The 17673-nt window shown below is 40.6% G+C and overlaps 1 protein-coding gene across 1 annotated transcript; it reads left to right on the top strand.

The window, feature by feature from the left end:
* Window positions 1–3996: 3996 nt before the first annotated feature.
* Window positions 3997–10252, top strand: LOC115668164 (embryogenesis-associated protein EMB8). The gene is made up of 8 exons (XM_056318088.1): window positions 3997–4431; window positions 4767–4895; window positions 5177–5308; window positions 5946–6088; window positions 6172–6269; window positions 6458–6552; window positions 7783–7836; window positions 9808–10252. Exons 1-8 carry the CDS (start codon window positions 4027–4029, stop codon window positions 10021–10023), a joined length of 1272 nt encoding a protein of 423 aa, XP_056174063.1. The 5' UTR covers window positions 3997–4026; the 3' UTR covers window positions 10024–10252.
* The last annotated feature ends 7421 nt before the right edge of the window (window positions 10253–17673 follow it).

Here is a 17673-nt window from a genome sequence, read left to right as displayed (position 1 = left end):
TTGTCGAGGGTCTATTATGGATCGGACAATCACAATGGTTGGTGGCGATGGTGGTGAGTCCGATGTGAATTCCAAGTGATTTTAACGATCGCCATGATATATATAGTTCATAGGGCTCTGATCTAAGGAAATACTTCTCCATTTTAGGGGGGGTTAAATGTTCACCTATCACTCAAAAATAAGAAGAAGGTGTCCGATTCATGTCCCGCGTATAATCTAACATCTTCAACTTCGTAACAGTCGATCATGTTCAGACTGAAAATCTATCACTCATCCGGAACAAAACTGCGGTCCAGATATAAGTCACCAGAAGAGGGTTTATGTACGATAATGAACTATTCATTTGCCCACTAAATTCCATTCTGCTAAGGCAATGATGCTCGTGCCATGCACGCATCGATTGCATGGTGCCTACGGGAAAGCTCGCGACCAAGCAACGAAAGCCCACCCTAGCTTTGGGTTCACTGGACCGGGTGGATCAGAACTGTCGATTTTATGGATCCCACGCGAGACTTGCATCGTCGATATCACGACACCAAACGGTTATCGTGGATTGGGTCGACTGGGACCCATCGCACGAGGGACCCGCCCCCCGAAGGAATTGGTTGTACTTGGGCCCCACGGCCAGATGATTCCCCCGTCCGAACGGACCACAGTGACCCAACCCAAAAGCGTTGAGGGTACTGTGGTTGTCGAAGGATGTGGCCACCTTCATTTCGCAAACGCACAACCGTGGGGCCAAAGAAAAGGACGTGGAGATGTGGACCGATGATCCAAATCATGGATCAATGTTGCGACAAAGTACAACTTCTTCGAAGAAAAATAACGCAAATAGTTTCTGAATTTCGATCTAATGTATAATATGACTTCTAAGTTGTTCAATATGATTCATGAATTTTCATTTTCAATACAGAATTAATTGAAGGATAACATTGAACATATTCATATAATTCATGGACTAAATTGAACATGTAGCAAAAGTTCAGGGACCACATTATACATTAGAGTAAAGTTTATGAACCATATTGAATAAATTAAAATTTTAGGAACTATATTACATATTGGGTTAAAGTCGAAGATGAAAAAGGGCAATGTGTGCGACGTGTGCTGGTCTCCGTTTTAGCAATCGAATCATAAAAACCAGTTTAGTATTTTCGTGTTCGACGAGTATGAAGTGAGTAAGCTCATATTATCATTTAGATTATAAGTTTTTGTAATTGTTCTTTTTTTTTTTGGGTTGGGAGGGGGGGTTAAGTGCATGATGGGTAATTAGAGTTCTCGTCTTTGGTCAATTGGGCTCTTGAACATTTTATTTTGATTAAATAAAAACAGTTTTTAAAAAATTATGCAATCGAGTCTCGAATTCTCTCTGAGTGGGTTTCCGACACGGGGAAAGCCTACGTGCCTCCCCACGTTGCCTTTTTTAGATGCCATGTGATCACGGACTTGAGAGCCACGTAAAGATTTCCTTGCATCGATAGTCCATTGACAGCTAGCTCAGGACTGGATTGCTTCCTCTCTAAGGCCCGTTTGGTAACGTGCCAAACAGTGAAAATTTCTATTCTTTTATTCCCAAAAATAGTTTGGGAACAGAAATGCGTTTGGTAAACTTTTTGTTCCGCACATTTTTGCAAAAATTTGTGCCGAGAAACAATTTTGAAAGAGAAACAAGAAGTAAAAAAGTTGCTTCTTGTTTCAGACAATTTTGAAAATCAATTTTTTTTTTTTTTTTCTTTTCTTATTTTTGTGTTGTTCTTCCTTGGGTTGGGCCGGCGGGCGGCAAACGGCCACGACCCTAGGGCCGGCGAGGGCGTCACGGCCCTCGCCGCCCGCCGGCGGAGGCGAGGGTCGCCCTCGCCCTCGCCGCCCGCCGGCGCGAGGCGAGGGTCGCCCTCGCCCTCGCCCTCACGCCCCTGTGGCTGTGGCCGCTGCCCCCGGTCCGCCGGCGACCGGCCATGGCCAAAGAAGAAAATGGTAGAAAGAAAAAAAAATTTAACAATTCAAAATATTATTTGAGAATAGAAATTTTGTGTAGTTACCAAACGCATTTCTGTTCTTTTCTACTATAAGAATAGAAATTTTGGACAGTTTACCAAATGCCTTCAAATACTCATAAATTATTTTCGGGCACAGAATAAAAAAAAATCATTTATATTCAGAAATAGTTTTCGGGCACAGAATGGTATTCATACGCACCCTAAATGAACATCAATTTTAATTGATCGAAAAACGAAACTCCACGAAATCAATTGACTAACGGCAAAATGTTAAGAACCAATCGTGCAATCATCCCAAGTCAAAGAGAGAGACGACCCTAACTTTGATCAGAAATCTAAGTACGTGAAAATTCGAAAGTCATGCATAAGAGAATTAACTACTTAGATTCATACGAGTTTGCGTTGTCTAGAAACAATGACCGTCAAGCTTCAACGTTTTCATGGGGTTGTGGCGATGAATTTGTTAACCTTCGACTTTCGAGTCACGAATATTGTAGAATAATTGCTACTTAATCCAAACATTCCGTAACGGGTATAAGATCCTCGTGATAATATGCTCGGGGAGATGTATCGGCGACACGTTAAAAGCCAATGAAAAAAAGGGGAAAAAAGTCGAAACACCATAAAATATGTTATATTTTTTTGATGTTTTTGCCGGTGTCTCAAATTCTCAACCACGATTGGATCGAAAATGAAGTGAAGCCGGCCGGAGTCGTGTCATCCTAACCACCGCGCGAAAGCTTGGCCGGTGGCCGGTGCACTATTCGGGTCGACTTGTTAACCATGTTTAGTAAATAAAATATTTTCAATTTCAGCGCATTGGACAAACGTTTTTAAAAGGTAACAAATTTTCTTTGTTATTATTGTTAATAAAAACCCTATTCTTAAAAAAAAGATGCCGGAGGTCATCTCGCTTCTGCGGGCGGTTCCTGCTTGCGAGTGATGCGGGCGAATTTTTTTTTGCTATGCCGAGCCTTGGCTATGCCGATCGGAATGTGAAGTTTGCTTCGGACGGGTTAGCCTGCTTCGATTCAATCCTTTCGATTGGTTGAGTAGGTTCAATTATGCCGTGATAGAGTACAAGGCTTTCATGTATTGAAGTTTAGGTAAACAATGCAATGAAACCAAAAAGTAATTAGTAAAAGTGGACAGAGTTGAGGAAAGTTCAACGTATAAAACATGCCTGGTGTCTGGTGAGGAAGGTGGAATACATAGCTTCGGAGCGCTTATCGAGTTTATTTTGAGGCGAAATAATCGATTTTGAAAAATTTGATTGTACATGACACGAGGGCAAATAGTACAAATCATATATTTTTTAAAATATTTGACAAGTGTCTCTAGATATTCGTGAACAAAATTTTAAGTAAAATGCATCAATTGCGTGTTGTCTCTCTTTTATTAAGGAGCTTTTCGAGAGGTTTTTGGAACACATTAATTTGCACCTTGTAAAATCATGATTATCGCGGGAGAATAAATAAATGAGTTTTGTCGACATACATTCCATGACACTTGTTAAGTAGTTACTGATCTTTCTCGTAACATGCGTGATTAAACCATATAAAACTTTAGAAGTAATCGATCGATGAAAAACTATTAACAATTTTTGTCTAAACATATGCAAGAACCACAAGCATATTTTTCGTTCATTTCATTTTGTAAGCGATACAAGCGATCCTTCGTAAATTTATTTTTTTCCAAATCATTGTTTTCGAAACAAACACGCTCTAAATAGACTTGGCAAATATGCTCCGAAGCACTCGTCATCAACTTTACCCCAAGTAAATTGCAACATTTTTAGTGATTAATTAATTTAAATAGTCAATTAAATAGAGAGTACTTTGAAAAATTTCTTGGTCGTCCGACGTGGCCACTTCACAATAATATAATAATAATAAAACTCGCGGTCTCACCGGGAAAACACTCCAACTCGCCAATTTCAACGCTTTTCTCGTCTTTGACCCCAAAAAAAAAAAAAAAAAAAAAAAAAGAAGAAAACGTCGTGAGCGCGAGCGAGCCCCAGCAGCAACCAATGCCAAATTGCTGCTTTGGCTCTTCGCCGCCGCCGCTCTCCTCCTTCCGAGGCCCCGCCCCTCCGCCTCCGCCTCCGCCGCCGGCAGCCTCGCCCCGCCGCGTCTCCGCCGTCCGCGCCGGCGCCGCCATGCCCGGGCCCCACCCCTCCCTCGAGGTCCTCGGCGGGGGCCGCGACCTCTTCCTCCCGGCGCTGACGACGCTCGGCCGGCCGTACCCCCCGTTCCCCGTCGTCGGCTGGAACCGCCACGTGGAGACGATCTTCGCCTCGTTCTTCCGGTCCCTCCCGGACGTCAGGCTCCGGCGGGAGTGCCTCCGCACGCTCGACGACGGCGCCGTCGCCCTCGATTGGGTCTCCGGCGACGACCGCAGCGTGCCGCCGGATGCGCCGGTCCTGATTTTGCTGGTACGCGACTGCATTCCTGCGTTTCTCTCCTAGTGTGTCGTTAGAGGGAGTTCGTCACGTCGCTTGCGATTGTTTTCCGTTTAGTTTTCGACAGATTGGAGGAATTAAAGCTCGTAATTTAGCGAAACGTGAAGACGCATTTCATCCCCTCTGTCTGTGTAGTAAAAGCCCGATGCTGTTTATGGTTGTGATGGCCCGAAATTCTTGTACTTGCGTAGCTTTTGTACAACGCACTGGCTTATGATTAGACTGGAGTGTAATGCTTTCTTCGATCTATTTGTCGCCATCTCTGAAATGGTTGAAGCGAGTTCGATCTAGAATGTGGTTGATTGCAGCCTGGTTTGACGGGCGGCAGCGGAGATTCGTACGTGAGGCACATGTTGGTGAGAGCTAGGAGTAAGGGATGGCGCGTCGTGGTGTTCAATAGCCGTGGTTGCGGAGATAGTCCGGTCACCACGCCCCAGGTAATGGAATCCAACCCATTCAGCATGCCTTATCTTCCCCGTTTTTTGCGGCGATTTGATACCGCGAGCTGTTAATCCCGGACTATGGATGAATGTGACTCTTCTGATGAATCACAGGCATTAGTACAGAGGGATTGTTTTAAGGAGATTTAACTGTTATCATTGCAGCGGTTAATAATTGCGATCAAATTAACCATGGGATCCAGTTAAAAAGCTTTGACTTTGAATTTTAGATTCACCAGAATTATTGTGCTGATTGCAACTATATTGCTGGCTTACAGTTCTATTCAGCTTCCTTTACGGGTGATCTACGTCAAGTAGTAGCCCATGTGGGCGATCGGTATCCAAAAGCCAATGTATATGCTGTTGGCTGGTCTCTTGGGGCAAACATTCTTGTTCGCTATCTTGGAGAGGTAAGGTAATTGAGTTTTGGTGCCTAGTTCTTAGTTGATGTTTTATATACACAAACGCCGTCTCCTATTTACTGGATTTCAATAGTAATGTCTACGATAGGATAATATAGGATCTATGATGATACTTCATATTTAAAATTGAGTCATGAGGCTTTCTTCAGCTTGTTTCTTCTTACCTTTGCATGGATATGGGCCTAGTCCAACAAACACCTAAAAACTTGTTTGCCAATATATTTTCTCAAAATTTGATTCTAAGAGTATGACTAAATCACCGCCTTCCTCAGAGAATCTACTTCTTTTGTTGTATAAGATGGGTTTGCGTTTGAAGGACATTCTGGTGCTGGGGCCATCTCTATCTTAAGAAATACTTTGGTTGTGTTCCCATGTTTTTCTACTACAGTAAGTTTTTTTAACTGCTTTGGTCTTGGTATATGTACTACATAGAAGCAATTTAGTCTATTTGTTGTACTTGCTCTTGGTGAAAATGGGCTAGGGTGGGGGAGGGATCATTTTTTTTCTTCTGGAGCTTTAGATAGCATCGACAGTTTCTATATTCTGTACATTTTGTTGCCCTTTAAATTCCCGATTCACCGTATGCTCATGTTTCATCAATGTTTTCGCAATGTCTTGTTCTCAGGAATCTCATACTTGCCCTCTTTCCGGAGCTGTATCATTGTGTAATCCTTTCAATTTAGTCATTGCAGATGAGGATTTCCGTAAGGGCTTTAACAATATTTATGACAAAGCTCTTGCACGTTCTCTACGGCAGATTTTTAAGAAGTAATCATGTACTTCTTTTCCATGCATAAATAGATTTCTCTCATGCTCAAATTAGAGGCAGAGTTATATCATACTTCATGCAGGCATCTCCTCCTCTTTGAAGACATGGGCGGTGAATATAATATCACATTAGCTGCTAATGCAAAAACCGTCAAAGAGTTTGATGAAGGATTAACCCGTGGTACGTTTTCTTGTTGACATGGATGCCTCTGGTGCTTGTGGGTTCATGTGCCTGCAGGAGCATGTGTACTGTTTTGGACATCAAGTACTTGCATTTTCCAAAATCATTGTAATTTTGTCCTGTGACCATCTCAAAATGTCTTCCTTTTGACCAGAATCATCTCACATTGTTATCATGCTTGCTTGCAGTTTCATTTGGTTTCAAGTCAGCCGATGAGTACTATGCTAATTCAAGCAGTTCGGATACCATAAAGCATGTGTGCAAGCCTTTACTGTGCTTACAGGTTATCAAGAGATTCTCACTTTATGTGTCAGCTTGATGAATTGCCATTGCACCATTTTTGACCAAAAAAAAATAGGAGCTTTTAGATTATTTTTTGTCACATTTACCAAAATATGCATCTGCAGTAGATGAGACCTCTTTGTTCATGTAGAATATATAGATTTGTTTATAGAAGTGGAAGTGATAGTCCTTCGAGTACTTATTGTTACAATGTTTGCGGTCTTACAGAGATAGATTTATATATAAATTATTTATAAAGTTTAAAAAATATGTCAGTTACAGTGCTGAGTTTGTACTTTATATCCTTGCAATTAAATGTTCTGTTTCAAATTGCTACGCTGGTTGAGTCACAGAAAAGTTACATGACCCTTTAAAGGTCCCAATTTCGATAAGGCTGCTTGAATAAGGGCGTGGGCAGGTGTTGAAAACCTGAGATTGGCTAGTTTTTAATTAAAAAGGCAAATTTGATTCTTGGAGCATTTTTTAACGCAAGAAGGATAACAAACATACTTAGAAGCTTGGTATGGTATGGCTCATTGTTTCCCTTTCTAACACCCCCGAGAATCATTTGTAAGTAAAGGTAGAATTGCCGGAATATATGTTTAGTTATTTTGTGGACTATAGTTGGTACTACACATTGTTTAAGTTCTGTAAGGACATATGATACTTCAAGTTACGGGACAAATAACCAAAGAGCATAGAAAAAGTATACTACTGTAGTATACCCCGATTCCTGGATATGATACTATGTTCTGTTGAGCTGGTTATCCTTGAGAACACATTTCGGATTTATGTATTGTACAAGAGTTTCCAGGATTGTAAGTTAATATAAAAGATTATCTGATGAAACACATCCACTCAGATGAAGATCCAAAAATTAAACATTCGATGGACTTATGGTTATCAGTGAAGTTTAGATTACTACATATATCAAAGATCCTAATGTTGAGAAATTGGCTTGCACTGAGAACTCATAGCTTGGAATCATTCTGACTGCCAAAGGGATCAGATTATTTCTCAAGCTCTATTGAATGACTCTGAGTAGTTGAATGTCCTTGAATTGAAAAGTAAAGGGAGAGATATAATACGATTAGGATGCTAATAGAAGTTCGGTAAAAAAAAAAAAACAGCAGATTTGACTGGAAGATTGTGCATAGAATAGATATTTTCTGCTCTCAGTGTACAAATTTTCTGTTCATGCTTATATTCAATAATTAAGGTCTGCTTTCAGGCTGCAAATGATCCTATTGCGCCAGCTCGGGGAATTCCTCGTGAAGACATCAAGGTTCGTCATAAAGATCCCAATCCTTGTAATAAAGGCCTTTTTGTGGCACGACTTTTAACGTCTGAAGTGTCTCCTATCCCTGAACATCTCCCTTGTATTAAGTGTTATATAATTTCAACGCTTTTCCTCCTAGATTCTTGATAGGCCACACAAACGGATGTAAATTTAGTTACTGACCCTCATCCCTGTTCCTTCCTCTTTATGGGCCCGTTTGGTAACGTGCCAAATAGTGAAAATTTCTGTTCTTTTGTTCCCAGAAATAGTTTGGGAACAAAAATGCGTTTGGTAAACTTTTTGCTTCTGGGCACATTTTTGCAAAAATTTGTGCCGAGAAACAGTTTTGGAAGAGAAACAAGAAGTAAAAAAAAGTTGCTTCTTGTTTCTCGGCACAATTTTGAGAATCAGTTTTTTTTCTTCTTTTTCTTTTTTTTCTTTTCTTATTTTTGTGTTGTTCTTCCCTGGGCTGGGCCGGGCGACCGGCCACAGCCCAGGGCCGGCGAGGGCGTCACGGCCCTTGCCGGCCGCGAGCGAGGGGTCGCCTCGCCGGCGAGACTGGACCCTCGCCCGGGCTAGGCGGCCTCGCCCGAGACGGCGAGGCTCGGCCTCGCCCGCAGATCCGGCGAGGCCGAGCCTCGCCGTTGCGACCCACGGCCCGACCTCGCCGTGGGTCGCGACGGCGAGGCCGCCTCGCCCGGGTGGCGAGGTCCAGCCCTCGCCCTCGCCGGCGAGGGCGACCCTCGCCTCCGCCGGCGGCCGACGAGGGCCGTGACGCCCTCGCCGGCCCTGGGCTGTGGCCGGCCGCCGGCCGCCGGCGCCGGCGACCGGCCATGGCCAAAGAAGAAAATGGGTAAAAAGAAAAAAAAAATTAAACAATTCAAAATATTATTAAAATATTATTTGGGAACAGAAATTTTGTGTAGTTACCAAACGCATTTCTGTTCTTTTCTACTCTAGGAATAGAAATTTTGGACAGTTTATCAAACGCCTTAAAATACTCAGAAATTGTTTCCGGGCACAGAATAAAAAGAAATCATTTCTGTTCAGAAATAGTTCCCGGGCATAGAATGGTATTCATGCGCACCCTATATGTCCAGTCCCGTTAAATATGGTGTTAACTGATGGTTAGAGCACCGATTAGTAACTTTCAGTTGCCTCTGTGTCTCTTCCACCAGCAGACCACTACCTGTGATTGTGGGAGTAACTTGATAATATCTCTTTCAGATGGGATATTGTGCATTCATACAGTTTTGTGAGCTTTAGCACCTTGACTATCTTCTTCTGAGGTAGCTAACTTAGTTTACGCCTGGAATGTCTTCATGCTTCTCTCTCAAATCCTCGTTTCACAGTATCTGAAATCATCCCCGCAGTATAGACTGCCATATGAGTTCAGTCAGGTACTGGTCCATCTGAGGAATGACAGATTCTGTAGCTCATGGACAGTTATTTAGTTTAATTTTATCCACTCTCACCATTTTCTGATTTTAAAGGTAACACGCAAGGATTGGTGACATGAATATCTAAACTAAGGACATTCTTATTGGGTGGCATCTTGATAATAGTTCTAGAGAAACACATGCAATGCAACATTTCTTTGGATCAAAAAGTTAGGAGACAACTAGAAGAGAAATGCTATAGGAGTGTCTGCCAAATCGAAACGTCAGCTGAACTTTTTGGTTGAGAAGAGCGAGAGAGCGAACTAAAGCATGTAACGCGCATATTGTTTTTTTTTTTTTTTCTCATTCCAGGGAAATGAAATTCTCCTATCGCCTAAAATGAGATATATGGACACATATAACCACAGGCTGACAGAAGCATGTTCTCGCTGTCTCCCCCAACTAGTACTTGAGCTCGAAACGTCCATAGGACCTAAATTTCTCATTGTTGTCCTTATGTATTTGTGTATGCTGTGCGCATCTGATGTCCTGTTCATATATGTAATCCCTCTCTTCGACGTACTTGTTCTCACTGCAGGAAAATCCGAATTGCTTGTTAATAGTGACTCCAAAAGGCGGTCATCTTGGGTGGGCTGCAGGTGCGGGGGCACCACTCGGAGCTCCTTGGACTGATCCTGTGGTTATGGATTTCCTCGAACATTTAGAGAGACGGGTATCTCAACCCAGTGCTTCTCTTAGCAAAGACGAGGATAGGAAACAAGACGCGGAAAACTTGCATTGCCTAGAGGTCTAATAAGAAACTCTCCTCTCTTGTAAGTGCCTCTTCAATAATCAATCTTGTTTCTTCTTTGCCAAGGCCATCCTGATTATTTAGTGGTTACTCGGAAGCCTAATGAAATAATGCTTCCACAAGTCATGTATTTTGTGGTCCGGCGAGTCAAAGTAACTACTGGTTCGGGACCCACGATTCATCATGTATTATCGGATTTCTTACATAATTCAATGAAATTGCGATTGGTCTACCTGAACAAGACGCGACAATGTCGATCCGGCCTGTCTGTAGCTAATCGCCTCTTCCGTCCATGAGCAGCTATGATCATCATCTTCCCTTTCATCGTAGGATGATTCCGTTTGTATTTCAACTAGAGCCTTTTCAATTCGACCATGCCAAAATGTGTTCTGCATTGTGTGCCCCTGTTTCTTCTCAACTTAGATCCGTCAAAGGGATTTTCCGATAACGACCGGCGTAATCACGTCAATTTTAATCACGCGATGTTCCTTTTCCGCTATTTAGAAGACTCACGTGCACCCAGTCCAAAAAAAGAAGGATCGTAGTTTCCCGCATCCATAGTCGGGCGAAAATTGGACTTCTTCTTGGTGGGTTACAAACGTGGACATCATCAAGTGCGGAGGAAAATGTAATGCAAGGAAAACCAATAGATTTACGCGAAATTGAGTCCTATGCTAGATCATCATCTTCCTTCTCATAAGGCTTAACCAACGAATATCTAATTGTAGTAGTTTGTCTTGAACTCTTGATCGAAGGTCTAATTTTCCTCCAACCAAAATTACCCTTTTCATGATCTTAAAACCTAGCAATTCTGCCTAAAATTCCTGCATTTCCGATTCCAATTTTACCAAGTAATATCCCCGAGTGTGAACTGAGCATAGAGCCACGCTTTGTTCCGCATTCAAAGAAATTACTTTTACCTTTCTCTAAAAAGTGAACATTCTCGAGATTTGCGGGTTTCCCTTGAGAAAGCCAATTTGTAGTCCACAATAAGGGCTAATTCAAGAAAGGTTCTTTTGACTAATCTTCTGTCATTGGGGGACTCCATCCTAATCAATAAAGTTGGTTTGACCCGGATAGACCCAAAAGTCAACTTCGGTCAACAGAGCAATGTTTTACCCCAAAAATTCCAATTTCCCCACTGGAAATTCCCACCGTTTTTCCTCAGCAATTCACATTAATTAAACACATAAAGTTAATATAGACTTAGAAAAGGGGCTCTATCTTGGGGATTACCGCAATGCAAATTGAATGGGTCAATGAGATAATGTTGACGCCGTCTCCTGCCCTACCAATTTCGTGTTGACCACAGCTGGGCCTCTTGCTGAACTGGCTTTCCCACATTCATGGGCCTGATGAGTGACTGGCCTCATCCTCCACTCTTTATAATTAATGTACCTTTTACCATCTGAAAATTGAAAACAAAAGAGAACGCAGTAATTGAAATAATAGAATTTTATCGTGTAGGAGGCTTCATTTGGGCTCCGTTTGTTTCGCGGGAAGTGAACGGTTCGGAAAACATTTTCCTAACATTTCCTGGACGATGAAAGTATTTTTGATTCATTCATTTTTATAAGCGACTTTTCAAGAAAATGGTTTTCCAAGGCGTTCATTTTCTGTGAAACTAGCGCACCCTTATTAGTTTTCCCCTTTATTCTCAAACTTCCCGATGCAAATTTTGTGATGGTGAAATTAGAGGGTTCAAAGTTTCATTTTAAAGCTAGAGAATGTACAATGTGACCAATGGAAAAAGTCGAAGATGTTTTCATTTGTGATTGTTGTTTATCCCCAACCCTAAACATAAATGCGAGGTGTCTATCTATTGAATGTTTTATACCACCAATGTGAGATCCAAGTCTCATACCTTGCAATTACGATGATAACGAAAATAATCGGCATTCGGTTTGGCCTTTGTTACCATTGATGTGTTGGGTTGTGACTACTAATTATTTCGCTAGCCAGGTAGTGAACAGTGACGAGGGCTACATGTGTACCACAACGCTTTCTTAAACGTTTAGTGTGTAAGGAGTGTTAACAGAAGATAATGGAAAAAAGTTTGATTAGAAGTTTTAAAATTTATGTAGCCAATTCATGAGCTTTTCGTTTCATGCAATAAAGTCCTAAGCTTCAATCGAAAAGTACAATAAAGTCCCGAACACATACCGAAAAAAGCGCAAATCACGGCTGTCATAAACAATTCATTTCCGGTACCGCGTAAGCAACTTGAAAAACCCTTTTCCTTAGCTTTTTAAACAAAGGGTTTACATATGCGAAACTTCAAATTTGAAAAAAAAATCTCAAAATGGTGTGAACAACATGCAACGGTCTTGCTCAGAAATTGTTCCATTGCACCCCCTTTATTAAATTGATGCAACATTTAAATGCGAAATTCAATATGTCGTGGCCTATATGTTCGTGCTTGAAAAATTTTCTAACACCAAGAAACTTATGCCAAAACATCGTCCCTATTCCTTACGTTGTTTTGCTCTTGGAGAGAATCTTCTCCCTCAATCAAAGACAAACTTGTGGAGTAGGGTTAGCACAAAAAAAGCCAATGAGTAAACTCGAAAAAGCGTTCTTGGCCTTTTCCTACTTTTCAACCACTCTCCCATTTTGGGGCCATCTTTTATTATTATTATTATTATTATTATTATTATTATTATTTTGCTCATCCCAGGAGAAAAGGGAAATAATTCAATTCATGAAATTTCTTCCCTCACGAGTGACAACAGATGCTCGTCCTTTCTAATATCACTGCCAGCTATCAAACGACCCATAAAAAAAATTAGGGGGAAATTTGAATGCCAGCTGGGACATGACCACCACAAATAATCCAGGAAATAGATTCTAATTAAGCTTTACTAAATTATATGAGAAATAAATGACGTAAATGGGCTATTTTCATATTTTTTTGGCATGATAAATGCAAAAAAATTCATGGGATGAGCTCTATCGTTCTGATAGGATTATGAAGTCTCACGTTATTCAAACATGTAAGAGAAGACTCTAAAGTAATGTTCCGTGGACAATGGGCATAGCTTAGCAGTCTCATAAGTCGTTCGGCCTAAAACTAAGTGAAAAATTAATCGGACTTTGGTTGTTGAAATGGGAAAAATGCCTTTTTAAGTCATGATTTGCTCCCACCTACGCGTTCACACAAGTACTTGGTAATTAAGTTTTCAACGTCTTTTCCCGTCAGTTATGAAATTTGATAGATCACGCCAAAACTTTGTCTGTAATTCAACGTAAGAAAATGTAAATCCATGGACAGAAGCGCCGAATGAAACTAGGCAATAAAGGGTTTATGATGAATGTCACAATTATACTTTGTTTCCCTGCCTGTGAACTGAAAGATGGTCAGAGTAGGTTCTGAGTTTTAGGCTTTTGGTTTGACTCCATGAGAGCGAGGAGGAGCAACGCAGGAATTAGGGAAAAGGCTGTAAAGGCAAAGAAGAGAGGAGACAAATGCGGTTACTGTACGATGGGAAACAAAGGGAAAGAGCAGAAAACAAGGGGGCGATAATGATAAGGTCTTTTTACTCTTTTTATTGTGGAAAGAGGAAGTAAAGTTTCTAACTCCATTCAAACACGCACAGGAACAGGGTACAAAGTCAGGTTAAAAAGCAGAGGAGGAGAAACAAAAGATGGGAAAAAAGGAGCTTTATCTAGCTTTTGGACAAAATTCTTGCTTGATTAGGAAGAAATGGAGGATGCAGAAGATTGCGAAACTCTAGCGAGAGGAGATGGAGATTGAGTGTGAAGGAAAGTGCGATACTCATATTCCTACTTGTTACAACCTTTTTGGGATGTAGTAGGGGGGAAAAAGGTTTGCAAATCAAGATCCAGCTTAGATGGTTGGGTTTTGAACATATTGGGAAGGTGGAAATGGAATTTGATATGATGGGTGCCAACACCAACAAAAAAAAATCTCTGATTTTCATTTAAACTTATTGATGCTGCTCCTTAGATCTTTCATTAGTTTTCATCTCCATGGTCGGTTCGGATTATAAACTGATTAGGGTTTCGAGTTTTTTTTAGTAGTGTGGGGTTTTATGTTCAATTCATTCTCGGCACAACCACTCAAGGCTAGACTTTAAGGGATGTACTTAGTAAAGGATGTGGTCTGCTTTGGATCAATCCGGACACGGCTACTTAGTTAAGCGTGCGAATTAAATCTTGTGCTGTTGATATCATGGGCATATGATACATGGATTTGGAGTGGAAATATTTCACCCTAAAATTTCACTCTATCTTGATACAGATAAATGAACTCCATTTTAGAAGAATACAGCATCACATCTTCTGTTCTGAACCTCCAAAAGAATCCAGAAGACATGGTCTAACCCCTCCATTCTCTCTCTCTCTCTCTCCTTAGCAACACATTTTCCGAAAAACAAGTGAAACCAAGAAGAACCTGAGGCCTCTTGCAGAGAAAAGAGGAGGGTGAATTGTGAGATGTGAAATATGGACCCAAAAGGGCTAGGGTTAGGGTCAACACAAAAAGGACCTTTTGCTGAAACATTTTCTTGGAATCAGGGGAAAAAGGAAAAGGAAAAATGTGTGTGAGAGAGAGAGAGAGAGAGAGAGAGAGGGGGGGGAGGTGGGTGGGGGAGAGGGGGAGGAGAGAGCTATATCAGGCTTTTTGTGGACCAGAGAGCACCTGAACGAACAGCAGGAAGCTGACTCCAAGACTTCAAAAGAAAAAGAAAATTTGTCAGTCAGTCTTTGCCTGTCGTCATCTCGAATCCCCCGCGAGCTAAGTAAAAAGAGCAAGAGAACAAACGCAAAAAAATAACTCAATAAACAGAAGTAAATAATTGCACTGAACGAGGGGGGCATTTTAACCTTTTCCATGCACAAAAGTTAAAAGTAAGAGTAAGTATCCGATATACCCTCCTCGATTCAAATATATATATATACACATAAACTATTTTTGACACGAAGCCCATGAATTAGCTCATCGACCCAAGATGTGGTTGACTTGTTGTTGGTGTGTTCTTTCCCTCTGTAGTGCATCATCGTGTCACGACTCACGACTCCATCACCAACACACACCCTTGCATCACATGCCCTACTCGTTTGTCTTCTTAGGCAGCTTAGGGTTTCTAGGGTTTCTTTAGTTTTTCGGCAGACAAAAACGTTAGGCAAAAGCAAGGGGGTGAAAGTGGGTTAGTTAGATTTGTCATGTGAGGAGCACTACAGAGACGCTGACAGAGAAAAATAAATATGGTCTGTGGTGATCCTTCTTTTCTTAGTCTATTTTTAATTAGTAAGAATATCTACGAGGGAATCAATTGGGTTTTGCACAAATGAAACAAAGAGATGATAGCACAAATGGTCCATAAATTTTGATTTAATGTGCAATGTCATCCATGAACTTTTAATTTGTGTAACGTGATACCTGAACTTTGGTTTAATGTGCAAATGCTCAATGTAGTTCGTAGAATATATGAAAATGTTTACTGGTTCAGGGACCGTATTGAATAGTGAACCAAAGTTTAGAGACTATATTGAACAAATTAAAAGTTCAGGGATGATATTGCACATTGAATTAAAGTTCATAGACCATTTATGTCATTTTCCCTACAAGAGAGGAATGAGATGCGAATGCTAGCAAAGGATTTTGCTTGAGTTAGCAGTTTAATGTTTTTGATAATCATGAGTTAAATTCTGACTTCAATTGGGAGTTGTATGGTTAGTTTAGCTTAATTGGTCTATATGGAATTTTAACCGACATAATTATCAAATTTTTTCTTTTTGATTTAATTGTAACAGTATAAGTTATACATCAAGCATATTAGGGTATTCCATAACATCACCATTCTATACTACCGGCAAGAGCTACTTAGGTACCGACAATGTGCAGGATACCATGTCTTAATCGCAAAATATACAATTTAGCAACTTCATTACCTCTTCTTAACTTTCTTTAAAAATCACAAGAATTATGATTGTCATAGGTCCAACATTCTCTAAGAACTTCTAAGTACACCCTGTAAAGCACAAGATGTCAAAACTAATCTTGCATTTTTACCAAGGACCAGATATCAGGTTTTTACTTGATTTTCATGAGGGATTTGGACAAGAGGGAGAGAATAGAAAGGGCTAAGCTACAGCATGTCACGTAGGCATGTCATCAATAGCGAAGGCTTTTCATGAAAGAGGCAAATCGTCTCTTCCTTGAAAAGAAAAATGCGTATGTGATCGTTACATATCAGAGATATAGGGCAGGGAGAGAGAATATCTCAATATATTCACCAGATAAATAGATTGGTCCATCCATCTAGCATTACAAATGCAACTTCACATATGTGTTGAGGTCATATAGAGTTGATTTTGCGACTTTTTGTGCTTATCGAGTTCATTGGCTGAAGTGAAATTAGAGGAAATATGTTCAAAAGCTAAGCACATACTGATCTCCTCCTAATTTAAAACAGTGGAGGGTGGTTTATGAATTTTGCTATGATAATTTTGAAATAATCCTTCGCACGATTGGGTTTTATTCTTCTTAAGAAACCGATTAACTCTCCCACTTCTAATTTAGGCTCCGTTTGTTTTGCGGAAAATGTGATATCTACGAATATTGTTTTCCAGGAAGTTATTTTATGAGAAAATAACAATATTTTCCGATGTTTGGCCGAGACATGAAATGAATTGGAAACTAATTTCCGTCATTTGGTAAGGAAAATCTCATTTGGTCCGAAATTGTTGATGTGAGTGCTGGCCATCTTATGGGTACGACCGTGCTGACATGGACGATTTTTGTAATTTAAAAAAATCAGAATTTTTAATAATTATTTTATTTTATTTTTCTTTTCTTTCTTTTCATTTTCCTTCTTCCTCCATCGGTTTTTGGGCTTTGGCGACAGGTCACAGGCGAGGGTTGACCTTGGGCAAGCTTGACATCACTGGGATCTGGCGAACTCGAGCTCAAGCTCAAGCCTTGCCTGAGGCCAGTGAGGTCAGCCCTCGCCGGTCTTCTCTTTTGGCTGGTTGCTGAGGCTTGGTGACCGGCGGGGGAAGAAAGAAAAAGAAAAAGAAAGAAAGGAATAAAATAAAATAAAAAAAGATAATTTAAAATTCTAATTTTTTTAAAAAAAATTGTAAAAATAATCCATGTTAGCATCGACCGTGCTACTGAGAGTCAAGACGGCCGACGTTCATGTCAGCAATTTCTGGGCTTAGTGTCTCGAGCACCAGTGTTCTAGAAAAATGATTTTCGATTTTTGAAAGAGAAAATGATTTTTCTAAATGTATGTTTTAGTAGGAAAACCCTTTTTGTTGACTAGGAAAACATATGTGACTACTTTTCCTGAGCGCAACCAAATGCCAAAAAATGAGGAAAATGATTTTCCCAAAAATGTTTTCCACGAAACAAATGAAACCTTAGTCACTTTGCCTTTTTCCCTCATTGGTTAGCTTCGTTCAAGCTAATTTATATGCTAAGACACATGTATTCATATCTTTCTGTTTGCATGTGTATGTTGGTAAGTCTGATATACGGTAATTCAAAGACCACTTAACTTTTACGCTCCACGTGGAAAGGAGTAGCGTGTGGGGGCATTTTTGGTACGCGTGATGAATTGTAGGGACAAGGTGGTCTTAAATATTATTGCCTCTTTTTGTCCTTTTCCACTCTCCTTCTCTCCTTCC

This window comes from Syzygium oleosum, unplaced genomic scaffold (genome assembly GCF_021117445.2).
Source record: "Syzygium oleosum isolate NSW1041296 unplaced genomic scaffold, Sole_v2.1 Sole_v2.14, whole genome shotgun sequence".
Lineage (NCBI taxonomy): Eukaryota > Viridiplantae > Streptophyta > Magnoliopsida > Myrtales > Myrtaceae > Syzygium > Syzygium oleosum.
The sequence above is the reverse complement of the archived record's forward strand: the minus strand, read 5'-3'. Positions and strand labels throughout refer to the sequence as shown.